We start from the raw sequence: 14,663 nt of genomic DNA, 5'->3' as shown, positions 1-14,663 counted from the left end.
GACTCTCCTCAGCATCCAGGATCTTCACAAAGATTCTGGCTCCACTGGTAGCTCACCTACGGCTGATGGGGATCTGGATCTTTGCCTCCTTAGACAATCTCCTGGTCTAGTCCCTGTTCCTTGTGATGGCATGTACAGACGTAAGCAACACTCTTAAGATTCTGTCAGAACACAGATTCCTGGTCAACCAGGCCAAGAGTCACCTCCTTCACTCTAACCCTATTCATCATTTAGGGGTACTAGACACCTCTTGAGAAATAGTCATCCTACCTCCAGAGTGCATTTGGGATATTCTCCAGTTGATCCACCAGCCCCCACAGTGCCAATCCTCACACTGGCCAAACTCCTGGACCTATGGAGGACCTTGGGTCTACTTCCACTTACGTACATTGCCGTGATTCCTCCTGCCAATCAGAATGACATTGCATGTCGGCAACCCACCAGAGTCAAGCTTCCACCTCAGGTCATTCATTCTCTTTGTTGGTAGGCCTAGCAGAATCAGCTATCCCGAGAAAAGACTTTTCTGGACAACTCCAGAGTCATTCTGATGATGGACGCCAGTCTCACTGGCTGGGGAGTGCACTGTCTACAACACTCAGCCAAGGCGAAATGGACTCCTCAGGAGCAATCCCACAGTATCAACTGGCTGGAGCTCAGAGCCATATGCATCACACAACAATCATTCCAAGACCATTCCAATAGGTAAAAGTCAAGGAAGCCATAAAGGAGAAGACTTGTTTCAGAAATTGGAAGACCTGCCCGAATAAAGAGAACAGAAAAGAACACATACTCTTGCAAAAGAAATGCAAGGTGACAATAAGGGAGGCGAAAAGAGAGTTGAAGGAACATTTAGCTAAAAGCATCAAGGGGAATAACAAAAACTTCTTTAAATACATCAGAAGCAGGAAACCTGCCAGGGAGACAGTTGGGCCGTCAGACAATGAGGGAGTGGAAGGGAGGATATGGAGGTAGTAGAGAAGCTAAATGAGTTCTTTGCATCTGTCTTCACAGCAGAGGATACTGAGCATATACCTGTTCCTGAACCAGGCTTTTGGGGGATGGAGGCTAAAGAACTGAGTCAGATAGAAGTGACAAGAGATGATGATCTAAACTGTGTGGAAAAATTAAAAACTAGCAAATCACCAGGGCCAGATGGAATCCATCCAAGAATCCTCAAAAGAACTCAAATGTGATATTGCTGATCTCCTTGCAAAAATATAGAAAGTATCCCTACAATTAGGCTCTGTACCGAAGGACTGGAAAGTAGCCAGTGTAACACCAATTTTCAAAAAGGGATCCAGGGGTGATTGGGAAATTACAGGCCAGTTAGCTTAACTTCTGTTCCAGGCAAACTGATGGAAAGCATCTTCAAGGATAAAATTGTAAAGCATATAGAAGAACAGGCCCTGCTAGGAGAAAACCAGCATGGCTTCTTCAAAGGTAAATCTTGCCTCATGAACCTTTTGGAGCTCTTTGAGAATATCAACAAGTGTGTGGATAAAGGTGATCCGGTTGACATAGTATACCTGGACTTCCAAAGAGCTTTTGACAAAGTTCCTTATCAGACTCTTGAAAAAACTTAGCAGTCATGGGATAAGGGGGAAAGTACATGTGTGGGTTGGTAACTGGTTGAAGGACAGGTAACAGAGGGCAGGTATAAAGGGAGAATTTTCACAATGGAGGGAAGTAAGAAGTGGGGTCCCCCGGGAATCTGTACTCATACTGGTGCTTTTTAATTTATTCATAAATTATCTAGAAGTTGGGGTAAGCAGCAAGGTGGCCAGGTTTGCAGATGTCACCAAACTATTTAGAGTAGTGAAATCCAAAACGGTTTGTGAGGAGCTCCAAAAGGATCTCTCCAAACTGTGTGAGCAGGCGACAAAAAGGCAAATGTGGTTCAGTGTTGGTAAGTGTAAAGTGATGCACATTGGAACAAAAAACCCCAACTTCACGTATATGCTGATGGGATCTGAGCTGTCGATGACTGACCAGGAGAGGGTTCTTGGGGTTGTGATGGACAGTTTGTTGAAAGTGCCAACTCAATGCGCAGCAGCTGTGGTAAAGGCCAATTCCATGCTAGTGATCATTAGGAAGGGGATTGAAAATAAAAATGCTAATATTCTAATGGCCTTATACAAAACTATGGTGCTGCCACACTTGGAGTACTGCATACAATTCTGTTTACCATTTCTAAAGAAGGACATTGAAGAACTGAAAAAGGTGAAGAAGATAGCAACGAAGATGATCAGGAGCCTAGAGCAGCAGTATAAGCATGCATATGTATTCAGTACTTGGTTTGGGCCCCTTTTGCAGCAATTACTGCCTCAATGCGGCGTGGCATGGATGCTATCAGCCTGTGGCACTGATGAGGTATTATGGAAGACCAGGATGCTTCATTAGCGGCCTTCAGCAATTCTGCATTGTTTGGTCTCATGTCTCTCATCCTTCTCTTGGCAATGCCCCATAGATTCTCTATGGGGTCAGGTCAGGCGAGTTTGCTGGCCAATCAAGCACAGTACATTGTATACTTTTCAGAGGTCCAATATTGTTCTATTCTTCAGTCCTTGTCTTCTTGGTTCCATGTAATATTCTAATTTTCTGAGATTGTGGATTTGGGGTTTTCATGAGCTGTACGCCATGATCATCACAATTATAACAAATTAAGGCTTGACTTATCTTGCTTTGCATGTAATGCGTCTGTCTCATATATCAGTTTCACCTTTTAATTTGCATTACTGAAATTAATGGACTTTTGCACGATATTCTAATTTTCCGAGTTTCACCTGTACTCCGTCGGCATGATACTAGATCCTTCTTTTCTGCCTAAAGTGTCCTCAGTATTTCACTGTTCTCAAGACTTAGTCCTCCTCTCATTCTGTCTCAGGCCAGTTCACCCATTTGGGGAATGGAAAAAAAAGTAGCATGAGCTTGATATCCAGCACTGTCTGAAGATATACCTCTCCCGCACAGCTTCCTTTGATCCACAGATGCCTTATTCGTTTCCTTTCTTCCTTCGACTGTGGGTCAGAAAGTTTCTCCTTATGCCATCACTAGATGGATCAAGGCGTGTATCACCCTGGCCTATAATGTACAGAACCTGTGACTGCCCCTTAATATCACTGTGCACTCTACAAGGTCAGTGGCGATATCGGCTGCCTTCTCTGCTAACGCTCCACTGGAGGAAATCTCTAAGGCCATCGGCTGGACCAGTGTTTCTCAACCACCGGTCCCTGGACCGCTGCCGGTCCCCGAAGGGTTGAGTGCCGGTCCCTGACTGGGAGTCAACCCACCCCCAACTGAAATCAAGGCACTCACTTCCTCAATTTTGCACATGGCACGGAAGAGGAAGAGTATCACGGAGGCATGGGACCCTTCTTGTGCCTTGCCTCCACGTGCTGCTGAGATCTTCCTACAGCTATCTTATTCCCTATCTTTACAGCTTCAAACTGTATGCGATGCGGGGGCATGGAGGAAAAAGTATGGCAGTGGGCGCCACTTGAAGGGCTGCTGGTTCTTGCATGCTCATTGTTTGCAGCCAAAGGTTGGTTGATTGAAACCCAGCTGCCTGTTGTGGTCGAGGCGCCTTGAGAGGGAACACTGTTTCCCTCTTGCATCAGTGGGGCTTGCTTGTATATTGTTTTCATTGGCCCCATGTAGCTTTTGAATTTTTCTAATGGCCCAACATCCCCTCTCCATTGAGTAATCACAAGCACCTCCACTCCAGACATACTGGAGACAAATTTGTTCACCCAGGCTTTTAGATTAAGGGGTTCTCAACCTTGGGTACCCAGACGTTGGTGGACTTCTACTCCCATAATCCCCAGCCATAATGGCCAAATGCCATTGTTGTTGGGGGTTATGGGAGTTTAACTGAGGGACCCAAGGTTAAGAACCCCTAATATTCAATGTTTGCAAAAGATTCCAAATTTTATTATTTTAATGCTTATATTATTTTCATTCTAAACTGCCCAGAGATGCAAGTTTTGGGCAGTATAGAAGTCTGATAGATAGATAGACAGACAGACAGACAGACAGACAGACAGACTTGAAACCCCTTTACTAACTCCTGGTCGGGAAACTGTGCATGAAGAATGTAGCGGTCCTTGAAACGCTGCACGAAGAATTTAGCGGTCCTTGACTCCAAAAAGTTTGAGAAACACTGGGCTGGACAGCTCTGTCAACATTTACACAACTCTACAAAGTTGACTCTCATTGCTCTTTGCAATTGCAGCAGCCTTTGCAGACAGGTTCTTCAGCAGGTCCTTCCTTGCCAGTAGATGCTGATGCTCTCACCTGCAGTTCTTAGCTGTGGCATGTCCTCATCCAGCAGCAGAGAAAGGAGCATTGGTTACTCAACACGAAGGCTGCTTCTTGCTGCTAAATTGGAGGACATCTCGACCCACCCATCTGGGCGTCTTTGGCCACTGGTGTATGTTTTTTCCTTTTTTCTTCTTGGAATGTGTTCTGTTTCTTGGACTTGGCCGTTACGAACTGGGTGGGTTCTGCTTCCCAGACTATTTAAGCTATTTCTAATTATAGTCCTGCCTTCTGGACCATATGGGAAGGATAACCCACATGAGATGTCCTCAAATCCAGCAGCAAGAAGCCGCCTTTATGGCGAGTAACCAATGCTCCTTTTCCTTTTAATTTGTGATGCAGTTTAGAGAGGGCGACATACAGGTTCTTCAGTAGGTCTTTCCTTACCAGTCGATGCTGATTTATTTTGTTTCTTGCTGCCTTCATACTGCAATACACACAACATAATGCTGTTCTTGCCAGGAGGGAGGCAATTAGTAGCAAGCAGAGGCTTGTCTAGTTAGTACATGAGCCAGCTAAAGTGGTCAGTACCGTCTGCAGGGGACAAATGCTCATTTTGATTTTTGACAGGGTCTACAACCCTAGAGATGGAAAATAGGTGATAGCATTGGAATATTTTCAGCTTTCGCTGTGTTACTATGCTTTTATTGTCCTGGCCATTGGGCCTGCAGTGGCCAAATTTGCAATGGTCTTTTAAAAGCCTTTAAAAGTGTTTAAAACATTAAAAAATTTATAGTAAAGTTGTCAGAGGAATGGAAATTGAAATTAGCTGGGATGTCCTTTAAAGTTTACTCCATGGAGACAGTACAACCATTGTTACCCTAACCTTACTCTACTCCCTTTCCTTTGTGGGTAAAAATAACTGCAGTTTAACTCGTATCATTTGTGGCTGGAGATAAATGGTGATAATGCACAGAAAACTGTAAGTGCAACAATACTATCACCAATTTTCCACCAATAGCGAGCAGACGTTGTCAGAAAATTACTGTGAGCATTCATCCCTTGAGATGGTTCTAATGACCAAATGTTGTGGGCCTGGCTCATGGAGTAAGTAAGCCATGCTGATATTTGCAGGCCTCTACTTGCACTGATCATGCTTGCACATCTCAAGTTATTAAATGAATCCCAGGATTTATGTATGTTTTGTTTATGGTACAGTTATGGCTACAACTGAAGTAAAGTAAAAGTAAAATTGTGCTGTCGAGTCAGTGTTGACTCCTGGTGACCACAGAGCCATGTAATTTTCTTTGGTAGAATACAGGAAGGGTTTGCTTTTACCTTACCATTGCCATCTCCCGCGCAGTCTGAGGTGTTGCCATTCAGCATATTCCTCTATTGCTGCTGCCCGATATAGCTGTTTCCCATAGTCTGGGAAACATACTAGTGGGGATTCGAACCAGTAACCTCTTACTCGCTAAGCAAGTTGCTTCCCCACTGCTCCATTAGGTGGCTACACCTGAAGTACAGTTTAATTATTTTAATTAAAACAAAAAACAAAAAAACCAACCTTGTATTTTAGACTATCAAGAGAAGTATCAAGAACTCCTTGAAAGACAAGATTTGTTCCAAGACCATGAAGAAAATGGAACAGACTTATCAGGAGCTGAAGATCCGTAAGTTCCTTGTTTCAGTCAAATTTATTTGTGCAGACTTATCGCTTTATCTTAACTAATTTAGAGATACCTCATGCAGAGGTGAATCTAGGGCCCCACTTTTAAAGAGTGCTTTTGTTACGACTTGTTTTTTGTTAGCGTTATGGACAAAATCCATCCCCAGCATAGCATTCCTCCAGTGGCTGCTGCTGGTGTCCATTTTATATTGGTTGGTTTTTTTAGATTGTGAGCCTTTTGGGGACAGGGAGCCATTTTATTTATTATATCTATGTAAACCACTTTGGAAACTTTTGTTGCAAAGTATTATATAGATATTTGTCATATTAAATACTAGTAGGTGAAGCGTGGTGTTGACTGGGCAAAATCATTTTGAATAGATTACACTTACAGGAAAGTTCAAGCAATTTTTATACGTTTAGAGAGAGAGAGAGAGAGATTTAATGTGCTTACAAAAGGGAAATAAAAGAATAGTTTGTAATTTGTAGGATATCAACTTTGAACATTATTCATTTTATTGAATAATGACCATATGTGGTAAATTTGAATCTGAGAAAAACTTGCTTTTCTGGGGCATGGTGTCATTTTGGAATTATTGATATGATGGTTGAATGTTAAAAAGCTGTTCAACAATAACAGTTAAATCTATATTATTAATTCTCTAAGACGGGCCATGCTTGGGGACGTGGCAGAAAGGAGGCGATTGGCTGACAGAGGGGGTGGAGGTGATTGACTGACAGAGTTTGCAAGCAGAAGCACCTGATTGGGCAGTGGGGATTCCATATGCAGATAAGGAGGAGGAGCCTGTGATAGTTAAAGTCAGTTGTAATGCAACTGTTACTGGTCGGAAGATATTCTTGATCGTAGAGGAGAGGAATCTCTCTCTATATATAAAAGGATAGCAGGCAGGGGTCTGCAAAAAGATGGGTTGTGAGGGAGGAAAGAGCCCCTTCAGGTGAAGGAGGCTGCTGTTGTGTGAATTAGATGAGGAAACAAGATGAACAAAATCTGTTAACTCAGGCCTGTCAGTGGCCTGAGGGGAACGAGCAGCCATGGTGTTGGCAGCAGTGAGGAACGGCCCAGTCAACCATTGCTGCTGCTCCTGGCGGGAGGAGCAGGAGTGGGGCTTGGGTGAGGGTGGGGAGATCTCTGGGGATAGGGGGCTGCAGCTTGGCCAATAGGCGGCAGCAATGCTGCAGCCACAACCAAGAAGGGTGAGGGGGATGGAAGCAACGAGATGGAGGAGGAGCAGGAGTGCAGCTCAGGTGAGGGTGGGGAGATCTCTGAGGTGTGAGGGGAGCAATCAAGTACTAACACGGGGGGGTGGCCTGGCCCTGGCCTGCCCACTGGGGTGAGGCGGCAGCAGCAGCGCACCCTCGTCCAGCCGCATGGAGGAAGTGGCAGTGGGCCAGCCTAGCCTGGCCAGTGGCAGCGGGATGGCCTGGCCGGGTGGGGTGGGGTGGGGAACGGCCGGTTGGCCAGCCAGAAAGCCGGGCATGCCAGCATGGGGAGGATGGCTGGGCCCAACTAGAGGCGCAGATGCTCTGCGTCCGGGCCCACTAGTTATTCAGAATTTCTTCTAAACAAAAACAATTGTTGAAACCTTTCCCCAAGCATATTCTGGTGTAAGTAGTAGTGCATTCAGTTAATTTTATTGGCAGGATTGTGTATGCAAAATTGGGTATCTGTAGGTCATTAAGAAGTATGACTTTATTTCAAACAAACAATCATAATAGATTCTGGTTCTTAACTTTTAAATGTTGTTATATTTAATATGCCTCTCCATTTCCAGTTTCACCTTAATGCTTTAATTTAGTGTCACACCAGAGTTAGCAGCTAGTGAATCATCTTTGTGGTGATATATTAAAATGAGAGGGTTTTTAAAAAAAAGAAAAATAGTTCAGATTAAATGGAAGACTTTCTCCCTGAAAATGACATGCAGGTGGTCCTTATTCGCAGTCCCCACACCCACAGCTTTGCATATCCATGGCTGGGTCATAGGGACCCAGTTCCTTTATCCACGGGGCCATTTTGAGGCTTTTTAAAATTCTCAATTTTTGAAAAAATAGTCGGAGGCTTTGTGGGTTTGGGGTCTGCTGGAGGTCTGGAGAGCAAGGTGCTATGCATTATTCCCTTTATTTCTGCTTTTTTTTTAACCTTTTGTAAGCTTAAGGAACCTAAACGTCCAATTCCCATTGTCTCAGGGTTTCCGTATTTGCGTCTATAGGCAGAACATAACCCACACGTATATGTATAGGATTGAGATGTCTGTCCTGGTTTTTATTGTCTTGCTCTATCCAAGATTGATGTCCTGATATCTGCAAGAGGGAAATAATATGCGTCTGACAACTGAATTATTTTCGTAGGTATTTGGATGATGATGATGATGATGATGATGATGATGAAATGGATCCAGAAATTGAAGAAGCTTATGAAAAATTTTGCTTAGAATCAGAACGCAAGAGGAAACAGTGAGGTGCTGCACAATAATATTATTTAAAACGAAAACAAAAAAACCATAGGTATGAATAGCAAGTAGAAGGAATGGAAAATCTTTACTGTCCATACCAAACAAAGGAAATGAAGTTTCTCCAAGTATGCAAGTTATGCAATTTCCATTTTGTTAAACAATCTGCCAAAAAATTGTAAACTTAAACCCTGTAACTTAAACAATGTGTATATATCATAGTTTATTTTATGTACAGTTTTGACTGGAACGGGCTTTATTTGAAACATGTCAACATTAGTCTACAAATTTGAGAGTTGACAAATTAAAAAGCTACATTGCTTTTGAAAGTAAAAGTCCCTTGAATCATATAATACATTTTGACTTGTATTTTGCCTCTTTTTGTATAGGACATAGCTGCTGTTCCATATTTTTAGGTTAACAAAACAGGCAGTTGATCCTTTTAATGTATCACAATCATGTGCACTCTGCCCTGCCCTGCCCAAGAAATTTTTTTAAAAACTACAAACAAGAACTGTTTTTCAAATAGCTAGATAAAACTGTTGGACATTTTAGATTTCATGGAGGTTCTCTTCAGCTTGAACAAACTGATTCAATTCACTTGTCAGTTTAGTGATTGGAAATATGCGATGGACCCATGTGCTCGCCTCCCGAATCACACACTTGTTTCTTGATTTCATAGCCAGTTTGCCATGATGTCCAAATTGAGGAGCTATGGTTAGCACTAAAGAGGATTTCTTCCAAATCCATAGTTGCAAACTCACTTTACTGGAGAGTCGGGGAGAATGCAAGCCCACGGCGGCCATAGTTTGGAGGACAGGGAATATGCTTCCTTTGCTGAGCCACTCCTTTCTCTCTCTTTTGTATTCTTCAAAGAAATAAACTACTTTTAGTTCCACTAGTTACACAATAGTATATGTAGCTTTGAAATGCAATACTAAGAATTAGCTGTTTTTGTCCTTCAGTTGGTAATTTATACAAGCGATTGTATATTGTACCTAGAGTGAAGCTGTTCTTATATTGCAAAAAAATTTAACCAATTCTACATATTTCCAGTGGGTATTGTCTGTTCCCTTTAATCATCTATTTTGTCTCTGTAAATTTTGCCCAGGAGACTTATAATTTTTTTCTCATTTTATATTAAATAGTTTAGAGCTTTTCCTAACACCAAATGTATGTATTGAATTCCCCAAGAAGTAGATAAAATAACTTATGTAAAGACAACACAGGTTGTAAATATGCATGTAAATAGTGCTGTTTAATATTGCACTGTTATAACTTGGTACAATTTGTGTCTGTTAATGCAATTAGTATCCACTTACATTTTTTGGCTGATCATTTGTTTAGTTTTAGTTAACTCCAGGTTTTGGAAAATAAACTGCTTTGTTTTGTTGGGTATATTTTTTTGTCTTCCTTTTGTCTGGCTTTATCTTCATAACATGGGCATCTTACTAGATCTTCCTTGCCTTTTCTTCTGTGCTGAACAACAGCATTTGCTACCTCTGGCAAGTAAACACTTATCAGCATGTTTATCACTTTTTAAAGCTGGTATCATACTTCATTAAATGTTTTAATTGTAAACCGCCCAGAGATGCAAGTTTTGGGTAGTATAGAAATATTTTAAATAAATAAAATATTCTGTAATCCCATTTGAAATTAAATTCCATAAAAGGAATACGGCAAATCTCCTCTTAATATTTTGGACTATCATGTAAACTAACAGATGGTATCTAAATGGCCCTCCAGATTCTACAACTGACGATCACCTCTTTCTTCCACCATCGTCAAATCCCCTTTGCTTATTTTGTAGACTCTGAATATTGGCCTTCTGTGCTGTCAGCTTTGCGTGCTTGCAGTTGAGCACACCCCTAAGAAACCTGGATAAAATTAAAATTAAGCAATTTCATGAAGATGAGACTAGCAAGCAGGGTGGGTGGGTTTAAGTCACACCCCTTCCCCCAAAACCTATCAAATCATTGATTTGAATCAAAGTTTCATATCCTGAACTCTATTCAGGATATGAAACTAACATGCATACTAACTGATTGTTAGAAAAAATCTATTGGTTTCCCATTAAATGGAGCCTGTTTACAACCTATCAACAGAATTCCAAACTCTTAATTACTTGCATTTTGCACTGTAGAATTATACATGTGACAATACCTGTATCTGCACATAGCACAGTGGTTTTCTCTTGCAGCGCAAGAAGCAGTTAAAAAGAGCAAGGATTTTGAATGGGAAAATGTACAAAGGAGAAAGGATCTCTATTATCTGCTATTGTTCTTGAGAGGAGTTTTAGAAATATGGGGTAGGGAACAGAGAAATACATTCAAATCACTGGAATATGGGATGCTGCAAACATAAGTATTGCCAATCACTTCAGAACATGCACAAGGAACTACGGTTTAATGCAATGTATCATTAAGTTACTGAATGAATTGGTACACGATTTTGTGAAGCTCATGCCAGAGAAATTTGTAAAAAAGACAAAATCATGGTGGATGGGTCTCAAATGGTTGTTAATTACAATGGAAAAGAATTTCAAAGCTGCTCTGGAAATACCATTATGATGACCTATTCATTCATTCATTCATTTATATATTTCAATTATACTAGCCAACCTGCACAGAGCATCTGTGCGCTCTTTGGGGCTAGCTGTTTCCCCCTCCCCCCTGCCCCACACTCTTGCCCCTCTTCCCCTCCCCCCTGCTCCTCTCTCCTGCCCTTCCCCACTCTCGCTCTCCATCCTGCCCCATTCTCTCTTGCCCTTCCCCTTGCCCCACTCCCTCTTGCCCCTCCCCCTTCCCTCCTCCCCCTGCATTTTATTTTACTCTACTTACTGGGTGGCGGGCGGCCAAAAAGGGCCCTGCCGCCACCGCTCCTCTTCCTGGGCGGCAAACAGGGAAGTCCCGCCATCTAGTTCCCTCCCACCCCAGCCTCCCACGGGTGCCTGGCCTTGGTAGCTGGTCCCGCCGCTGCCTGGCTGAGTGCCGCCTTTGCGGCTGCACCCGCTGCACCAAGTGAGCACCTCCACGGCCCGCCGGTCCCGCTGCCGCCGCTTGTCAGCCTCTGCGGCCGGCCTCTTTGGGGCCAGCTACCTTTCCCCCTACCCCCACCTGCCCCAGTCTCCGGGTGGGCACAGGTCCAGGCTGCCGGGCCAAGTGCCGCCTCACCCGGGCCCACCACCGCTTCACCCAGGCCCACTGCCTCGCCTCCGCAGCCGGGCCTGCGGCCGCCATCACCAGGCCAGGCCCGCCGCCAGCTAATTCTCCTAGGTGCGCCAGCCAATCAGGTGCCTCCGCCACCCAGCTAATCAGGCTGGGTGCTGGGACGTACATTTGAAGGCACGCCCAGGAGAAATATATATATAGAGAGAGAGAGATGACGCTTCCTAAAGTAGATCAGGGCAGTTTACATTCATCAAAAACATCATAAAACAGTTTTAAAAAATTAAAACTAAATTAAAACTCATTAAAATTAACTTGACATTAAAAGCCAGGCTAAAAAGATGGGTTTTAAGGCAATCCATCACCTGAAATGTACCCAAGACATAGGAGCTGAACCACTGTAAAACAGTGCCTCCAATCTCCAAATTCCTCAGGCGATCCAGAAGTATACCATGGTAAGTGGTATTGAAAACCACTGAGAGGCCCAAAAGAACCAGCAGTCACACTCCCTCTGTCATTTATTTATTCATTCATTCATTCAATTTCTATTCCGCCCTTCCAAAAATGGCTTAGGGTGGTTTACATAGAGAAATAACAAATAAATAAGATGGTTCCCTGTCCCCAAAGGGCTCACAATCTAAAAGAAACATAAGTAGACATCAGCAATAGTCACTGAAGGTATTGTGCTGGAGCTGCACAGGGCCAGTTACTTTCCCCCTGCTAAATAGAATCACCACTTTGAAAAGGTGCCTCTTTGCTCAGTTAGCAGGGGTTAAGTTAGCAGGAGTTAAGGCCGACCAAGCCCGTCTCAACCCCATAGCCTGCCCTAAAGCCAGTTTGAAATTGGTCTAATTAGTTTTCTCCAAGATCGCTTGGAGCTGGTCAGCCACCACCCTCTCAATCATCTTACCCAACCATGAGAGGCTGGAGTATGGCTTATAATTATCCGTCACCAGGGGATCCAGAGTGGGCTTCTTAAGAAGTGGTTGAACCACTGCCTCCTTCAAACAAGGTGGCATCCTGCCCTCCCTCAGGTATTAATGATATCAACTATGCCAGTTCCAACAACCTCCCTGCAAGATAAAATCAGCCATATTGGGCAAAGATCCAAAGAATAGGTGGTAGGCTGTACTGCTCCAAACAGCTTGTCCACATCCTCAGGAGTCACAAATTGAAACTGATCCAATCTGATCTTGCAAGAGGAATTACCAAACACCACCTAACTGGCCCTGCAAAAATATTGGAGTCCAAGTCAGCCCAAATGCAAGATATTTTATCTGCAAATAACTAATTCAATGTATCGCAGTGAGACATTGTTTCCAGAAACAGATTTGAAAGAAAAGGGGCTTGAACTAACAATCTGGAACAGCTCTGCTGGATGAGAACTTGCAGACACAACATGTGCAGAATAAAATTGCTTCCTTGCTGCATGTATTGCCACAGCATAGGCCTTCAAATGGGCTCCATGCTGTGTCTTGGCAGAGCTGCTAAATGTGTTCATCAAGGGCTCTAAGTTAGGGCTCAGTAAGAGTCAGGTTAGTGGATGCATTTTTGTTTACCACATTTTGTCTATTCCTTATGCTCTTTTGGTTAATGGGGTTTTTTTTAGTACTAAACTTGTGAAGCAAAATTTGATTTAACCACCTAGAGACTTCAGTAGTGGGAGGTAGAGAAATTTATGAGAGAGATAAATAAACTTACCATTGAACTATTTGCAAAGTAACATTACTTGTTTATCTTTCAAAGAAAAAACTGCACTGTTTACTCCCCCCACCCACACACCTATAGGCCTTACCACTCTACCAAGGTTTGTTTTTGCAGCAGAAGTTTGAAAGGCTATTGTGGTAGAGTCTGCCTAAAGCACAAAAGTCTACTTGGTGGCAGCGGTGAAACGGGTAAATTGTCAGGAAGATCTGTGTCTAGTGTTAGTAAAAGGGTGGATCCTCTGCATGTGGTGGCAAGTGGTGGGATAGACAGCTATTCCTCCACAGGTTCAGAGAGTAAGCTTAGGAGTGATCGTGTCCAACTCAGTGATCAGCTCAGTCAGGGAGTCTGTTAAGCAGCAGGGTGGACGGTACACCAACAGAATCCCCAATCAATCCCGAGTCCCCAACTGAAGGTAAAGGTAAAGGGTTCTGTCAAGTCGATTTCGACTCCTGGCACCCACAGAGCCCTGTGGTTGTCTTTTGGTAGAATACAGGAGGGGTTTACCATTGCCTCCTCCTGTGCAGTATGAGATGATGCCTTTCAGCATCTTCCTATATCACTGCTGCCCGATATAGGTGTTTCAGCGGGCATTCGAACCAGCAACTTTCTGCTTGTTAGTCAAGCATTTCCCTGCTGCACCACTTAAGGTGGTACACACACTCAATATAAGTCCATTCTCTCGCAAGGATCCTGGTAAAGGAGATGATGTTCTTATGGACCAGAGCCACTTCACACACACACACACCCCACCCCTCCTAACTTGCTTAGCAACAGAGTACCCTGGGGGAAGATGTTGGGCCCAAGCAGGACCACTAGCCTCCCCCAACCAGGTCAGCTCCTTCATCGACGATCAAATCATGGATGATTTCAATCTTTTTTGTACTGACCTGGGGTTACAGAGGAGCATGGTCAGGTTCAGTGGGGAGTCGGAACTACTCCCCGAGGCCTGGGAACTGACAGGGCAGCCAGAAGGGGAAACAGTAATTGCATTACTGGACTCCCTTCCCCTGTAACACATGATGGCTTGCCAATGCCCTTTATTCCCTACCACTACTGACATAGCCACAGCAATCACTGAACTGCTCCATCCTTAACCAGAGAACTCAGACACATCCTTGTGAGCAGCCTGGCACAAACCACTAAAACAACAAAACTAAAACTGGAGGATCTTGGGCATAACTTCTCCTCAGACCTCAGTCTCCCACACCGTAGGCCTAGCACCAAAGACCGTCCATGCGGCTTTGGTGGCTTCCTGCAGTTGGCCCACCTACCGGTGTCCATGCCAGCACCTATACTTCTGCCTTGCCTCTGCCCTTTTATGCCAAATTCCCCAGCACCCCACCTCTCACGTGGATGCTGGAGGTCGGCTATGAAACTGGTCCCTACAGCTGCAGC

At 43.8% G+C, this 14,663-nt stretch overlaps 1 protein-coding gene across 8 annotated transcripts in view; it reads left to right on the top strand.

Moving 5' to 3' along the window:
• The window catches only part of PAIP1 (poly(A) binding protein interacting protein 1), a 41,540-nt gene extending 31,748 nt beyond the window's left edge, over positions 1 to 9,792 (top strand). For all 8 annotated transcript variants that reach the window (XM_053296410.1, XM_053296412.1, XM_053296407.1 and 5 more), the window contains 2 exons: positions 5,837 to 5,930; positions 8,294 to 9,792. In XM_053296410.1, the coding sequence (XP_053152385.1) occupies positions 5,837 to 5,930; positions 8,294 to 8,402 (203 nt within the window). In that variant the 3' untranslated portion in view covers positions 8,403 to 9,792. The remainder of the gene's footprint in view (positions 1 to 5,836; positions 5,931 to 8,293) is intronic.
• The last annotated feature ends 4,871 nt before the right edge of the window (positions 9,793 to 14,663 follow it).

This window comes from Hemicordylus capensis, chromosome 2 (assembly GCF_027244095.1).
Source record: "Hemicordylus capensis ecotype Gifberg chromosome 2, rHemCap1.1.pri, whole genome shotgun sequence".
NCBI lineage: Eukaryota > Metazoa > Chordata > Lepidosauria > Squamata > Cordylidae > Hemicordylus > Hemicordylus capensis.
This window is presented reverse-complemented; position numbering and strand designations above follow the sequence as displayed.